We start from the raw sequence: 15132 nt of genomic DNA, 5'->3' as shown, positions 1-15132 counted from the left end.
TCTCTCAAAATGTAGTTTGAGTATTTAATCAGTTAGTTGTTGCTGAACTGAATCATTTCATCTGTAAAATGGCCAAGATGAGAAACTTCATAATATGAGATCTACGCAGTAGGAAATATATCAGTTACAGCAATTCATTTTTCAGTAATTATGAATTCTCTTCAGTGCAAATGCAGAGTAAAACTGAAAGGAAACAACTTAAATGTTATTGCTATTTACATCTCTATAGTGCTGCATATACTTTATCCATACAGTCCTCTTCATGCTTCTGGGAAGTAAATAGTGTCAGCATTTTACATGTGGAAGAGTGGGATAAAGGTAAAGTAACTTGACCAATGTTACAGATCAAATCGGTATTAGGACCAGAATTCTAACTCAAGAATTTTTGGCTCCTAGTCCAGTGCTTAATCCACTAGACGACAATTTAAAACTAACCATTCTCAGACCAAAAAAGACAGACCAAGTTAAGTTTTAAACTAGTTATAGACTAGGTTAAAATACTGTGAGAATGTTTAGTTAGAAAATTAGTGACTCGCAATTCTGCAAACATCTTCATCTCTGTATTTATCCTGTACTAGCACAAAGCAGGACTTACATTGGTGTGGCTAATTTAGATATGTAATCAGCCAGCCTTTCTAAAAAATTAAAAAGGCAGCTCTAATTGTTATTCAGAGTAACTATCTAGAATGGAGAGTTAATAGACCCAGCTGTTTTAAAGATATGCAGTTCCAAAAATGACAGAGGACATAAGAACATAAGAATGGCCATACTGGGTCAGACCAAAGGTCCATCCAGCCCAGTATCCTGTCTACCGACAATGGCCAATCCCAGGTGCACCACAGGGAGTGACCTAACAGGTGATGATCAAGTGATCTCTATCCTGCCGTCCATCTCCACCCTCTGACAAACAGAGGCTAGTGACAGCATTCCTTACCCATCCTGGCTAATAGCCATTAATGGACTTAAACTCAATGAATTTATCTAGTTTTCTTTTTGTTTTGTTTTTTCAAAATTCTCATATTTCCAAAGTGTTTTGCTCAATTAACTTTAAACTTCAAAAAAAAAAAAAGAAAAGAAAAATTATCCTCTGGCTAGACAACATGTACAAAAAAATTCAGGTAGAGAATAGTTTTTATTTTTTAGTAAGAAGATTGTTCCACACCATAATTAACCTGAATGTCATATACAAATATACAATTGGAAAAAAGAGTTAAAGCTAATTATTGCTCAGTCTCATTGTACTTTTAGTGTTTTTTTAAATGCCTGATTTTTGTACAGAATAACTAACCAAAACTATTGTTCAAACTGGTCTGTTTGGTTACTGAATGATGCAAACATTCAAATTTAACTGGGGGGGGGGGGGGAATCTTATTTGTATTACGTAGAAAATAAAATACTTCCCCATAAAAAAACCCATTCATCAGCAGCATATTTACCAGCTCTTTCACAGATACTGCCATTAACGTGGTTGATACATGTTGCGGCCTTCAATCCCTGCTGGTAAGACTCAGCTAAATATCCACAAAATCCAGCATCACTTGGTTCCCCAGGCAGCCACTGGAGCAAGGTGTTTGTAAACGGAGACATGTCTTCCCAGCACCAGTACGACACATTGATTTTCCGCAGCCCAACCCATGGGGTCAAAGTTTTGGGCTAGAGATAAAATAAATGTTCGATTGACTCAACACCACAATTTTACCACTTCATATAGTTGAGAAGCAGGACTTTTACATAAATAAACAAACAAATAGACAAATAAATAAATAAAACAAAACACTAACGTCTTGCAATGTGTATGAACCACTCTAGCAGATTTGGAAGCGCAAACATTAATTAAGAGCATACTGTTTTCTTAGTCACACTGGACTTACAGAGCACATCAACTGGAGAATTAACATCCTTCAAGCATGTGCCTCATTTATCTAATTTAAAACATGCTCCCTCCCATCTCCCAAACCACTCCACACATAGTTTTTAAATAGCTGAAAAAAGGTAAGAACTAGAGAGGAAGCAGAACATTTTAATACATTTTAAACCTGAACAATTCTGAAATTAACAAGAAAAGTTGGCCTTAGATGCTCATGAGTGTACTGTAAAAGGAGAGAAATAGAAACAGCAGTTTTCTGGGGTTACTGTTATGCAGAACGTAATGGTGACTTAAAGAAAACAGCTACAAATAGTTTATCTAAGCAATGAAAACAGTTACTATCATTGGGCGGCCCACAAAGTAATCCACCTACTTCAGAACATTTTATCTTCCATTAACTTAAACCTGCAACACTTACTGAAGCCCTGTGGGTACTCAGCACCTCTGAAAAAATCAGGCCACATTTTTTCAGAGGAACTACAAATGAACAGACAAGCTGCAATCACTGGACTCTTAATCAGTGAGCACGCCCCCTCAGAAAGTCATTACCAGAGTGAAAGCAGCACATCATTGAAAGGCAGAGTTCAAATACTAGATGCAGTGTAGCTTTCTACCAAAGCTATTTTTAGAAATTACAAAACATGTTAAAACAATAAAACATACAAATATAAACTAAAACAAAAAGATTCCTTAAAAATCTGCACAGTTTTTTCTAAGACCCTCACCATTACCAACTCTCTAAGAATAAAGTAACCAGAGGTAAGTGAACGACATCCTTTCTAAAAGAAGTTCAAATGTTAGAGCGCTTATGGGAATGGCTATCAATTTCATCAATTTATACAGCACTCATCACCTTGGTATCTAAAAGCCTTGAGTTTTGAAAACCATGTACTTGTACAATATTCTATGTTTCTCCCCCTTGCCTCACAAATGATTATTTTAATGTGTAATCTTGTATAGAAAGTACCTCATATAGGGTTGATAAAAATGGAGCACCCTAGTGTCTTATAACTGTTGAACTGTTTCATTTTAAGATCACGGAGGGAGCAAAAGTGGGAAGAAGGAAAATGTTCTTGTTTCAATTTAACAATTCAGTTTTTCTTTAGATATTTGTATTCTACATATAAAGTATGTTTCTGCTCTGAAAAGTAACATAATATGACATTCCATGTTTATTACCTCATTTCTTTCTGTTGACCATTTTTTCCGTTTACCAATAATAAATTAATGTCACTGACTGCTAGCCCTGCGCAGTCTTGGCTCTGAGAGCTTATATAAGTTCTTCTTCTGTACCATCAATAAAAATGGTTCTGCAAGCCAAATTAGGACCTCAATTACATCCGTGGACCACCACTACAACCTTAGTAACACTTACGCAACCCCGCCATTCATGTCTTTGTACAAGTTTAATTGATTAGAAAGTCAATTCTATTGATGTGCAAGTCGTAATAAATTCTAAATCATTTTATTAGTTGTGTTGGCTCTGTAACATTAACAGGGAAAAATGTTTGTCACTAGAGCAGATCTAACTGAATATTTCACATGGATCTGTTGAGTATCAAACCACTTTTCAGAACAGTACAACAATTTAAGTGCTTTACACTAAGTATATATGGTGCCCCAATGGAACCTTTATTTACAGTCTAGGGTGCCATGTGCAGTTCACATGAGAACTACTCACCTTCATGTTGCAGTCATGTATCCCAAATCAGACGTGTGTGTGTGATTTTATTATGCAATGATATCCTTGAGGCACCCTGCATGTTCATATTTATGTTACACATTTACATTCTTTACTATTTCACTGCAAAGCTGCCATGGAATATGTTGAATTTCAAAAAAAAAAAAAAAAAAAAATCAGTCCCCTGAGTTAAGGAGCATATTTTGATTTTGGTAAAACACACAGTACCACAGTAAGTACTCTTCCATATTCAGCGCTCTACTACTCACATGGTATTCAAGAGTAACACTCACCAAAGACTGCATTCTCTGCAGCTCCTTTAGAACAAATTCCACCTTCTTCTGGGTTGTGAGAGATGCCAGTAAAGCATTGTGAGTTCTGCATGCCAACTTAGCATTGTCGTAGCTCTCTTTTGTGCCATTGATTTTCAAACACGAGTTGCCAACCAAATGCCAGTTTGCTCCACAGATATTTTCTATGAAAAAGTGAAACCAATTAATGATACACAACACCTTTCTCCCCCTATTCAAAAAACATCACTTGGGGATGGTGAATGTTCTCCAAAAGAGGCCCTCAGCATTGGAGCCTTAGTCCAAAAGAGCTCGGTTCACCAACCTTCCCGCCATGGTAAAAGGCACATCTATTAACAAAGGCTTTTGAAGAAGGAGAAGCTTTGATGGAAACCGATCTTTTGGCAAGAGTGGAGTTTTGTTTGGGATATGCCGGTTAGCTACTAGTTTTAGTTGGATATTTGTCTCTAATTTATGTCAAATGCACCTTTTTAATATTTTTGTCAACTGAAAGAAATTAAATATTCAACTACTAAATTCTAGTAGAAGAGATGTGCTCCTGCCCTCGGAAACAGCCAAAACAGGAGGTAGGGTGCAGTACTGCCAATCCCAAGAATTAAATTTTGAGTTAGATTTACACACACACACACACACACACACACACACACCACCCCATCACGAAATTGGCTTTAAAATGATTAAATAAAAACGAATACATCTGGGGCTTTGACTGCTTTCGGTTCTAGAAATTTTTAGGCTGCATTCAGGTCACACTTTCAAGCCTCTCTCTATAACCATATGGGCTAGAAACTTATTTTGTTTTAAATAAAAGCCTTTGCTTGTCACATGACTCCAAGCGCTTAGGACTAAAGAAAAATGCCAAACATTGAGAAAATAATGTAATTATGAAAGCTGGCAATTTTGGAGGTGGGAGGGAAGAAACATTTCTCTTTCAGATTTTTTGATAAATAAAGTATTAATTCAAGGCAGTATACTCATTGCTCTACTTCATCCAGCTGTGGGAATATTCAGGATACAGAAGTACTAGGAAAAATAATAGTATTTAGTATTTTATAACATGTTCTTGATTCCCAAATGAATAATACAGTACACCTCTACCCCGATCTAACGCAACCCAGTATAACACAAATTCGGATATTACGCAGTAAAGCAGCACTCCAGGGAGGCAGGGCTGCGCGCTCTGGTGGATAAAAGCAAGTTCGATATAACGTGGTTTCACCTGTATCACGGTAAGATTTTTTGGCTCCCGAGGACAGCGTTATATCAGGGTAGAGGTGTAGCAATCCTCACATTAGACAACGGATCATGGGAAAGCACACAGTTTTCGATAATTAAATTAACCTTGATTAAATTTGGGTCTTACTGGGATATAAAATCTTTTGAAACAATTACATAAATAAAGAAATAGATAAAAGAGGGACAAAAGCAGATCTGAAATATTTTGCTTGGAGCTTAAGTACTATCTCTTCATCCACTACATTACTACTGCTAGGGCTGTCAATTAATCACAATTAATGCATGCGATTAATGCAAAACAAATTAACTAGATAAAAAAACTGTCACGATTAATCGCAGTTTTAATCACACTGTTAAAAAATCATAAAATACAAATTTAAATTTATTATAAATATTGTGGATGTTTTTCTACATTTTCAAATATACTGATTTCAATTACAACACAGAATACAAAGTGTACAGTGCTCACTTTATTATTTTTATTACAAATATTTGCACTGTAAAAAAGATAAACAAAACCTCATAAGTCCATTCAGTCCTACTGCTTGTTGAGCCAATCGCTAAGACAAACAAGTTTGTTTACATTTACGGGAGACAATGCTGCCCACTTCTTATTTACGTCACCTGAAAGTAAGAACAGGCATTTGCCTGGCACTGTTGTAAGGGTTGCAAGGTATTTACAGGCCAGATATGCTAAACATTTGTACGCCCCTTCATGCTTGGACTTGTAGGCTCCAAAGTTTTACATTGTTTTGGTTTTGAGTGCGGTTACATAAAAAAAAAAGTCTACATTTGTAAGTTGCATTTTCACAATAAAGAGATTGCAGTACAGTACTTGTATGACGTGAACTGAAAAATAATATTTCTTTTGTATCTCTTTTTTACAGTACAAATATTTGTAATAAAAATAATAATATAAAGTGAGCATTGTATACTTTGTACTCTGTATTGTAAATGAAATAAATATATTAGAAAAAAGTCAAAAAATAGCTTTAATACATTTATATTGGTGTTCTATTGTTTAACAGTGCGGTTAAAATTGATTAATCACAACTTTTTTTTTAAATCTTGCAATTAATTGCAATTTTTTTAATCATTTGACAGTCCTAATTACCACTTATAATAATATTAATAATACTAAGCTTCATATCTAATTTGGAATGAACAGACCAGAAATGCCAGTCTAAGATTTCAGTTGGATTTCAAAGCAGAATATGTACATTAACATATACATAAAATTAATTGTTCCTTACAAAGAACAGTCCTTACCTCACCGTAATCTTAAAAACATACCATAGATTTTGAGCAGGAAAAATAAAGAATCTTTTTGGATTTAGGGATTTAGTATTTGTTTTTAAATACAATATATACGTACCAGGTAAAGCTATGCACTCTTGATTCCTGGGCTCCCACTGACAGTTCTGATCCATGGCACAGCTTTTACAACTTGTCTTTTTGTTACAATAATATGCAGGGTTATCCTTGGGGCATTTATCATATTCAGTAATGGGTACCTAAAACACACAGCATGTTTAAACTTTTTTTCTTACATGTCTGTTCACATTCACGAAGACCACCACTATAATTCTGTAGAAGAGGCAACAAACTAAGTCTATAGAAGGACCAATATTTTCAAAAGATGTATCACGTTCAGAATTCCTTCCCCAAATCTGCACACTAAGCCACCTCTCACCATGCTCAAGTTCTTCTTAAATTAATTGTGCATCTTGCTTATAAGATGTGAGGAGGGAATCAAGGGTTTTTTGACCTTATGAATGGAATTATCAAGATGTGCATATGCCTTATCAAATAAATCATACTGATGCCCTCATCTTTCCTTGCCCCTTCCCATTGTCTCTTTAGGATACAGCTACCTAAGTAGTGAGAAGTATAATATGATCCAAAAGCCACTGAACCTCCTCAAGAAATTCAGATGTTTGTAGTTAGTTATTTTCACAGCAGAAACACATAAATAGAGGTAATTGTGACACAGATTAGTTTTCCTGACATTTGAAACTTCATAGCGAGATTAACATTTTTAGAGTGATATTTAAACACCTTTACCTGATCTTCTGTGCAGTTGTTATGCTTTAAGATACACTGGTCAGTGCACCATTGACAGTTATTTGTATTCGCTGTACAGCTATAGCAGTCTGTAATCTGATTACATTTGTCATGATCTACAACAATTAAAGAAAAATCCTGCATGACCAAAAACAAGCATTTCCTGACAGAGTTCTAAGAAACTGTTTACACACATGATATAACCAATGGCTGTGCCAACAGATTTCCCATAACCCATGAGAGCTATCAATTAAACTGGACTTCTTGATTTTACTTTAATTTAACTAAGTTGAAGGAAATTCCATTAATTTCTTCTGTCAATAATTTGAAGTCATTTTCAGGAAAGTGCACATGCAATTAAATGCAGAAAGACACACAAATGTTGAGATTGCCCATGCAAGTCCAATAGATAGATGTCCATATGTCATTTGCATATACAACAGGGCAATTTAGGTGTGCAAATGCAGGCACATTTTTCCGAAATCCTGGCTCTCAATTGGGAGTTTCATGTGATGTTTAAATCTTCCAGTTCATCTTTTTCCTCATTTATCTTCTCTGCTTATGCAGTACTTTGTTTATACATTAAAGATCTCAAATTACTGTCCTTTTACATCAATTGTTTTCACACAATTAAATCTACTACAGAAGCATGTTTCAGAAAAAGAATCAACTCTGGGAGCTAGCAGAGCACTGGCATACACTACTACAGACTTGATAGTAGTTAGAAAATGTAATAAACGGAGGCCAGAATTAAATGTAGTTCAAAGAAATTGCTCAAAGATTGGTAACTCTATGAGCCCCCACTCCCCACTCTAGTTGAAAAAGTGATAGCAACAATCATCTGATGACACCTCCTCTCTTGATGAGCACAAAGGAGTGCAGCATGGCCTGTCCAATCTTTCCCAATGGTGCTTGTCAACAGAGTTGGTGGCTCTCAGAATGACAAATCTCAGTCATTTTCTATGGAACAATGGTCCAAGCCTGGCTCCTATTGGGAAATTTAATAAAGGAGCAAAGATAATAGCAACAGTCTGAGTTGGGTAGATGTTTAAAGGAGAAAAATTGAGGAGTTTTAACTGTCCACACCCCAAACTGCCAAGCAATCATTTCAGCAGCAATCTGTGGCCCTCAAGCTATTTCTATCACTTTACTGTAGCATTTAATTTGTAAACTGTCCAGTTTTTATTAAAACAAAATTAAAGTCATGCTCTCACAGTAATACACATGAGGCTGTTTATTAGAAGTCTACAGATGCACCTTCTTCACACGGTATGTAGCAATAGCTTGCTAATGCACACGCTGTTGATGTTTACTGCTAGAAGAAACAAATACTGAACACATTCACATTATTTTTGGGACCACAGAGAGCCAACTCCTGGATTTTTACTCATTTATCTTTTTACTAACTCTTGGAATGCTGAATATTTTCATGAAATAACCTGAGGTTTATAATGGCAGTAGTGAAAAGATTTGGCATACCCAATAGAGTAGGTGCAGTTGACTTGTTCATAATTATATCTGAAGTTCATATCATATAGAATCTTGGCCCACAGTCCCTGATTTTGGCTATTTAGTGAACAATGTAATGTACAAAAATGTGAGGAGGAACAGAGAAGATTTGAAACAGTATGGAAAGAAAAAAGTAGAAGTCTATTCTATATACGCTTTTATACCACACTCATCACCATTGTATCTGAGTACCTTCCAGTAGCACATTAGGATACGTGACTATACATCGGTCATGTGATGTTTGTTCTTTTATACTCTCCTCAGATGGAGAAGCATGTGCACTGGAGTATCTTGTTTTGGTGGTAATGCATCTTAACACAAATATACTCATTGCTATGTGTCTATGTTATGGAAGTGTAATGCATACATACCTGGTTTAGAAGGACATTCTTCAAAAACTTTTTGTTGTTGCTCTACTGTTGCTCTTTCCCATGGGACACACAGAGAAAAAGTGGCGTTCCACACACACCTGACTCCAGGACCTGCTCTCAAGCAAGACGTCTCGTTGTCATAAGCTTCACAGCTTTCTGGTGTATACCTCAGGATATCGCTCAGGAGGAGACTGTTGAACCCTCCAAATATATACACAGTGCTAAACATAAATAAGAAAATTGAAGTAAATGTTATGTTGATATATTTGTAGACCATATATAGCTCTTGATAACTGTGCAGGGCACCTAGAGCATATGGATAGGTGCCCTTTTCTAGTAAATCCAACTAGATCAATAGATGTTGTTAGGGAACACATTAAACAGAATGGTATCTCAGCTTTTCACTAGTTCAGTGAATCTCAACCCATGACTTTTAAGTCATAAACTGCATCAGATCACTCCTCAGTCTGGGACTGTTGTGATGTATATGTTGTAATACGCTATAGGCCATACGGGCCTAGTATAAATGCTGTATGTGCATGTGAGTTGTGTGCTGGCAGCTGAAGCAAGGACTTAAGGTTATGAGCAGTCAAGAACTGTCATGCAAAATAAACTTTGTCATGTCCATAAGAGGAAATGGAATGTCCTGGATTATGGCAGCCTGCCCGGAACTGCTCTCCTGGAATTATGGGGAAAGCCTAAGTAAACAGACAAAGAGCTAATGACGCGACAGACGGGTCTATAAAAAAGGTTGTTTGCTATAGCTGAAGTCGGAGCAGACACCGACCCAGAGCCCTGAAAAAGAAAAAGCATGTAACGTGTGGCTACCCATGCCTTGTGATCGGACTGAATTTCGACTGGCCATCGGGATTTCCTTCGGATCTTCAGACTCTGGCGTAGTATGAAAGGAGTGTGAATGTGGAGTGAGTGGGGTTTATATTGTAATCAGTAATATTTAGGGTATTATATACCAACACTGGTTTCAGAGTAGCAGCCGTGTTAGTCTGTATCTGCAAAAAGAACAGGAGTACTTGTGGCACCTTAGAGACTAGCAAATTTATTTGAACATAAGCTTTCGTGGGCTACAGCCCACTTCATCAGATGCATCTGTGAATACTGTGTCCGGTATCTGCCTGCTCCCCCGCATCCCGTAGGGAGGCCTCTATCAGAGGCCAACATTTGGTGAAGAATTGCAAGGGGAGGGAAGAGATATAAGAAGTGCCAGATTGTGAGATGGGGTCTCACAGGCGACTCCTTATTTGTGGGATTAAAAGTACGCATGGGGAGATACTGCGTGGAGTTTTGGGAACATGCAACATTAAGTATAACTGAATGAGAGCGTGTGGGGAGATTCCCCATGGGGTTATTGAGATTGCATTTGCGACCTGCCCTTGGATGGAGGATGCAGTAGACCCCGACGTGATAACTGATACATTAGAAAACATGTTTGAGACGTATGTACAGCTGTACAAGCCTAATGCCAGCAAGAAGCAGACAGCTGTGATATGGTTGCTGTGGTGGGCTAAGAAAAAGGTACACCTCTACCCTGATATAACGCGACCTGATATAACATGAATTTGGATATAACGCAGAAAAGCAGCACTCCGGAGGGGGGCGGAGCTGCGCACTCCAACGGATCAAAGCAAGTTCGATATAATGTGGTTTCACCTATAATGCGGTAAGATTTTTTGGCTCCCGAGGCATCAGAGCTGGGAATGGAATATTGGGGAACAGACTCTGCGAGCGTGTAGAGCGGGGTGGGCAAACTTTTTGGCCCGAGGGCCACATCGGGGTTGTCAAACTGCATGGAGCGCTAGGTAGGGAAGGCTGCCTGCACTTCAGATTTCTGGTCTTGTGCTCTCTGTCTGTGTGACAAGAACCAGCAGAGAGGGTGGAGGAAAGGAGGCACTTAAATCCACTTGTAAGAGGTTTAGAGTAAAGGCACCATTATGGGAGAGTGCCAGTATTTTTTCTATGTTTGGTGCTACTCCAGTAAAGGCAACTGGAGGATTGTAAATTAAAGTTAGAGGCGGTTAAAGACGACTTGGCACAACAGGGTTTGGAGACAGAAGCAAAGTGAATAGACCACCTTAAGAGACAGGAGCTGTGACTCGGTCGGAGTGAAGAAAAGTTAAAAAACGGTTTTCATAGAATCATAGAATATCAGGGTTGGAAGGGACCTGAGGTGGTCATCTAGTCCAACCCCCTGCTCAAAGCAGGGCTAATCCCCAACTAATGGGTTGCTTAACCCCTGAAGTTGCTCAGAAACAATTAATTGCAACAGAGAATAGCACTTCTGCAATTCAGTTGAGGTGTAAACAAAAACAAAAAGCACAGGGAAAGGCAGCTGTATTGCACCTTAAAGAACTGAATGCAGAAGTAAGTGATTTAAAATAAGTGAAGAGTTACAAGTAGCTTTTGCAAAAATGAGTACTTCAGACTTCGTAGGGAAGTAAGCACTTGGGAGTTGTGAAAAATGTTAAAAAGTAACAGTTGTCATGTTATAAAAAGGGAATTCTTGGTTTAATAATAAAATTCAGTTATGTAAATATAAATATGTGCAATGCGGTACAGTCACACTGAGAACCGTGGTAGTTAAACAAATTATACAATTGGTCAGGTAGAGTGGCTACTGCTACCACTGTGTGTTATCCCCAGAAGTTTTTACAACTATTCTGAGGGGAAATGGGCCTTTTTCCCACAGGAATAGTTTGTAATCAAAATCAGTATGGTGTGTGTGCGGGCGGGAGGGGTATTGGAACTTGACTGCCTTCAATTATACAAAATGGGAATGTAATCTGGGTATAGGGTAGGGTTACCATTCGTCCGGATTTACCCGGACATGTCCTCCTTTTGTGTGCTAAAAATAGCGTCCGGGGGGAATTTGTAAAGCACTCACAATGTCCGGGATTTCCCCCTCCCCCGGCAGAGCGAGCGGCTGGGAGGGCTGCAGGAAAGTCCCGGGCTGGACTCCGGAGCAGCTTCCTCCTCCCACCCCCCCTCCCTGCATTCTGAGCCGGCCGGCAGCTCCTCCTCCTGCAGCCCGCTCCGGCAGCCCTGTGCAGGGCCAGGGACCGGGTTTTGTGTTGTGCAGGGGAGCTCAGCCATGTGTCCGGCTGGCACAGAGCCCAACACCCTGTTCTGAGCAGCAGGGTAAGGGGGGGCAGGAGAAGGGACAGGGAGGTTCTGGAGGGGGCAGTCAAGAAACGGGGGGGGGGGCTTTTGGAGGGGAGTGGAGAAAGTTTTGGGCAGTCAGGGTACAGGTAGGGGGTAGGGTCCTGGGGGGCAGTTGGGGGGGGTGTCTTAGAAGGGGGCAGTTAGGGGACAAGGAACAGGGAGTCTTAGGTAGGGGGTGGGGTTCTGGAGGGCAGTTAGGAGCAGGGGTCCCAGGAGGGGGCAGTCAGGGGACAAGGAGCGGGGGGTAGGGGGCTGGGAGTTCTGGGGGGGAGCTGTCAGGGGGCAGGAGTGGGGAGAGGGATCGGAGCAGTCAGGGGACAGGGAGCAGAGGGGTTTAGATGGGTTGGGAGTTCTGGGGGGCTGTCAGGGGGCAGGAGTGTGGAGAGGGATCGGAGCAGTCAGGGGACAGGGAGCAGAGGGGTTTAGATGGGTTGGGAGTTCTGGGGGGGGCTGTCAGGGGGTGGGGAGTGGTTGGATGGGGCGTGGGAGTCCCAGGGGTCTGTCTGGGGGTGGGGGTGTGGATAAGGGTTGGGGCAGTCAGGGGACAAGAGGCAAGGAGGCTTAGATAGGGAGTGGAGTCCCTGGGGGCAGTTAGGGGCAGGGGTCCCAGGAGGGGGCAGTCAGGGGACAAGGAACGGGGGGAGGGTTGGGGGTTCTGGGGGGGCGGGGCTAGGGCGGGGCTCCTCCCGTCCTCTTTTTTGCTTGTTGAAATATGGTAACCCTAGTATAGGGATATTAGGCAAAAAAAGAATGTGTGTGGGTAAATATTTTTGTGTAATTATGTACGGTTTTAAGGACCTAAACCAACGCTCATAGTTTGTAAAATTCTGTTTGTAGGTTTAAGATAAATTGGGTTTGTTTTGTTTTTAAATAAAAAAAAATAATGCCACTAAAACTCCATTTGAATCTCACATCCAAAGTTGCAACATTGACAGACCCTTTTTCCAGACATGGCCAGCTAGTATGATGAGGCTTTGGTATTTAGCATTTAACCCTTTGGGTACTTCCATGTGGTTATAAAGTTTAATATCTTTTTAAATGAGGAGCAAAGAATGTGGCCATGGCAGGGGCAGCCACAACTGTGACAAAAAGTCAAAAGACATTTACCTCTAAAGCAAGAGCAGGGGTGCAGTGTACAAAAGAAGCAATGTCAGAAACAGGGAGCGCTGAAGTGGCTCTAAGTAATCAGACTGTCACAATGTTATACCTTGACATAAATGCTAGTGAGTAAACTTGTAACAATGTGTAATGTGTGTAATTTGGGGTGGGGGGGGAATTTTCAGCATGTTAAAAATGATAATTGAAAATAAATCTCATGTTCAAAGATCTCATAGTAATAACCTCAGCTATTACCTGTGAATAAACTTAAAGCTTAGCACAGCAGAGAAGCCATTACAAACCTGGTCTGCTGTACAAGAAGGGAAACTGAGGTACTCCACCTCATGAATTTCATAAACAGTGGGATAATTCACCCTTTTCTTTAAGGGTAGAAGCCATTGAAATCTGGCCTGTCTATAGAACAAATCGCAGGAAAGTATAGAGGTAATTCCTCTGGGGCTTTTTGCAATCAGTAAGTAGATTTGTAAAAAAGATATTTTTGTCCCCATAACGGGGTAGGAAATGTTTGTTTTTCAGACACTATACAGGCAGAAATTTGGTTGGCAAAAGTTCATTCCTTTCATCTTATGGATATTTTTGGTCCCAATTAAGGAAAAAACTTAAGTATGCCCTTAAATGCAATTCACAAAAGTCATTGCATTGAAGGTATTTAGTATAGTCAAACTGCTATCTATTTTGTGTGAGATTTTCAAAGGCACGAAGGGCAGCTGGAAGCTCAACTCCCTTGAAAGTTACTGGGAATTACAGGCCTACCTCCCATTTGTGATTTACATAATCTCCCCCATTTCATGTGTTTAAGAGAGGCATCCTCAGAGAGAGATGGCCCTGGAACCAAAACCAGAGACTTAGCAAATCACACACTCCTTAAAACATGGATATTATTATAGCAAATGTAGCCAGCAAAATGGCATGGACCCCCAGCTGTATTTGTGCCTAAACAGCATACGTTTTGTGGGTAGCAAAGAGAGAAGAGGCCAGATAGGAGGAAGGCTACAAGCAAGCAAGAAAAGGTAACCAAGACAGAGGTCTTAGGAGTAGGAGCAGTGAAGAAAGAGTAGATTTTTTGAGCTATTAAAGCTAATAAAAGCAGAGATGACAATGGAGATAGAGAAGGGAAGAGAAAAAGTATTTGGAGGGAAGATGAAAAATTCGATTTTGGACTGATTGAGTTCTAGAGATGAGATGGCAACAGTGGCTGGTCTAGTCGGAGAAGAGAATGAGTCAGGGCAGCTAAAAATAAGAAACTGGATGGAGTCAAGAGTAGGGTTACCATATTTCCACAATCAAAAAAGAGGACACTGGGGGAGAGGGGGAAGAGCCCCGCTTTAACCCCGCCCCCGCCCACTCCCTCCCACTTCCCACCCCCTGACCTCCTCAGAACCCCCACCCCCCCCGCTCCTTGTCCCCTGACTGCCCCCTCCTTAGACCCCTGCCACTAACTGCACTCTAGGACCCCACCCCCTATCTAAGCCTCCCTTCTTCTTGTCCCCTGACTGTCCCCTCCTGAGAACCCCCCACCCTAACTGCCCCCCTAGGACTACCCTACCTGTCCCCTGACTGCCCCGACCCTTATCCACACCCCCACCTCATATTCACAGCCCCGCCCCCAGACCGACCCCCAGGACTCCCATGCCCTATCCAACTGCTCCCCGCCCCCGACAGGACCCCCAGAACTCCTGACCCATCCAACTCCCTCTGCTCCCTGCCTGCCTCGACCTCTCTCCACACCCCTGCCCCCCTGACAACCTCCCCCCGAACTCCCGACCCATCCAACCCCCCCCCCCCCCCCCCCCCCCC

General features: G+C 40.6%; 1 protein-coding gene across 3 annotated transcripts in view; it reads right to left on the bottom strand.

Moving 5' to 3' along the window:
* The window catches only part of ATRN (attractin), a 239209-nt gene that overhangs the window by 128546 nt on the left and 95531 nt on the right, over positions 1–15132 (bottom strand). For all 3 annotated transcript variants that reach the window (XM_034772107.1, XM_034772109.1, XM_034772108.1), the window contains exons 12-16: positions 9040–9260; positions 7160–7275; positions 6471–6609; positions 3842–4023; positions 1437–1653 (exon numbers count right to left, since the gene is read on the bottom strand). In XM_034772107.1, coding sequence (XP_034627998.1) covers positions 1437–1653; positions 3842–4023; positions 6471–6609; positions 7160–7275; positions 9040–9260 — 875 coding nt within the window. The remainder of the gene's footprint in view (positions 1–1436; positions 1654–3841; positions 4024–6470; positions 6610–7159; positions 7276–9039; positions 9261–15132) is intronic.

The sequence above is a fragment of the Trachemys scripta genome, chromosome 5 (genome assembly GCF_013100865.1).
Source record: "Trachemys scripta elegans isolate TJP31775 chromosome 5, CAS_Tse_1.0, whole genome shotgun sequence".
Taxonomy (NCBI): domain Eukaryota; kingdom Metazoa; phylum Chordata; order Testudines; family Emydidae; genus Trachemys; species Trachemys scripta.
The sequence above is the reverse complement of the archived record's forward strand: the minus strand, read 5'-3'. Positions and strand labels throughout refer to the sequence as shown.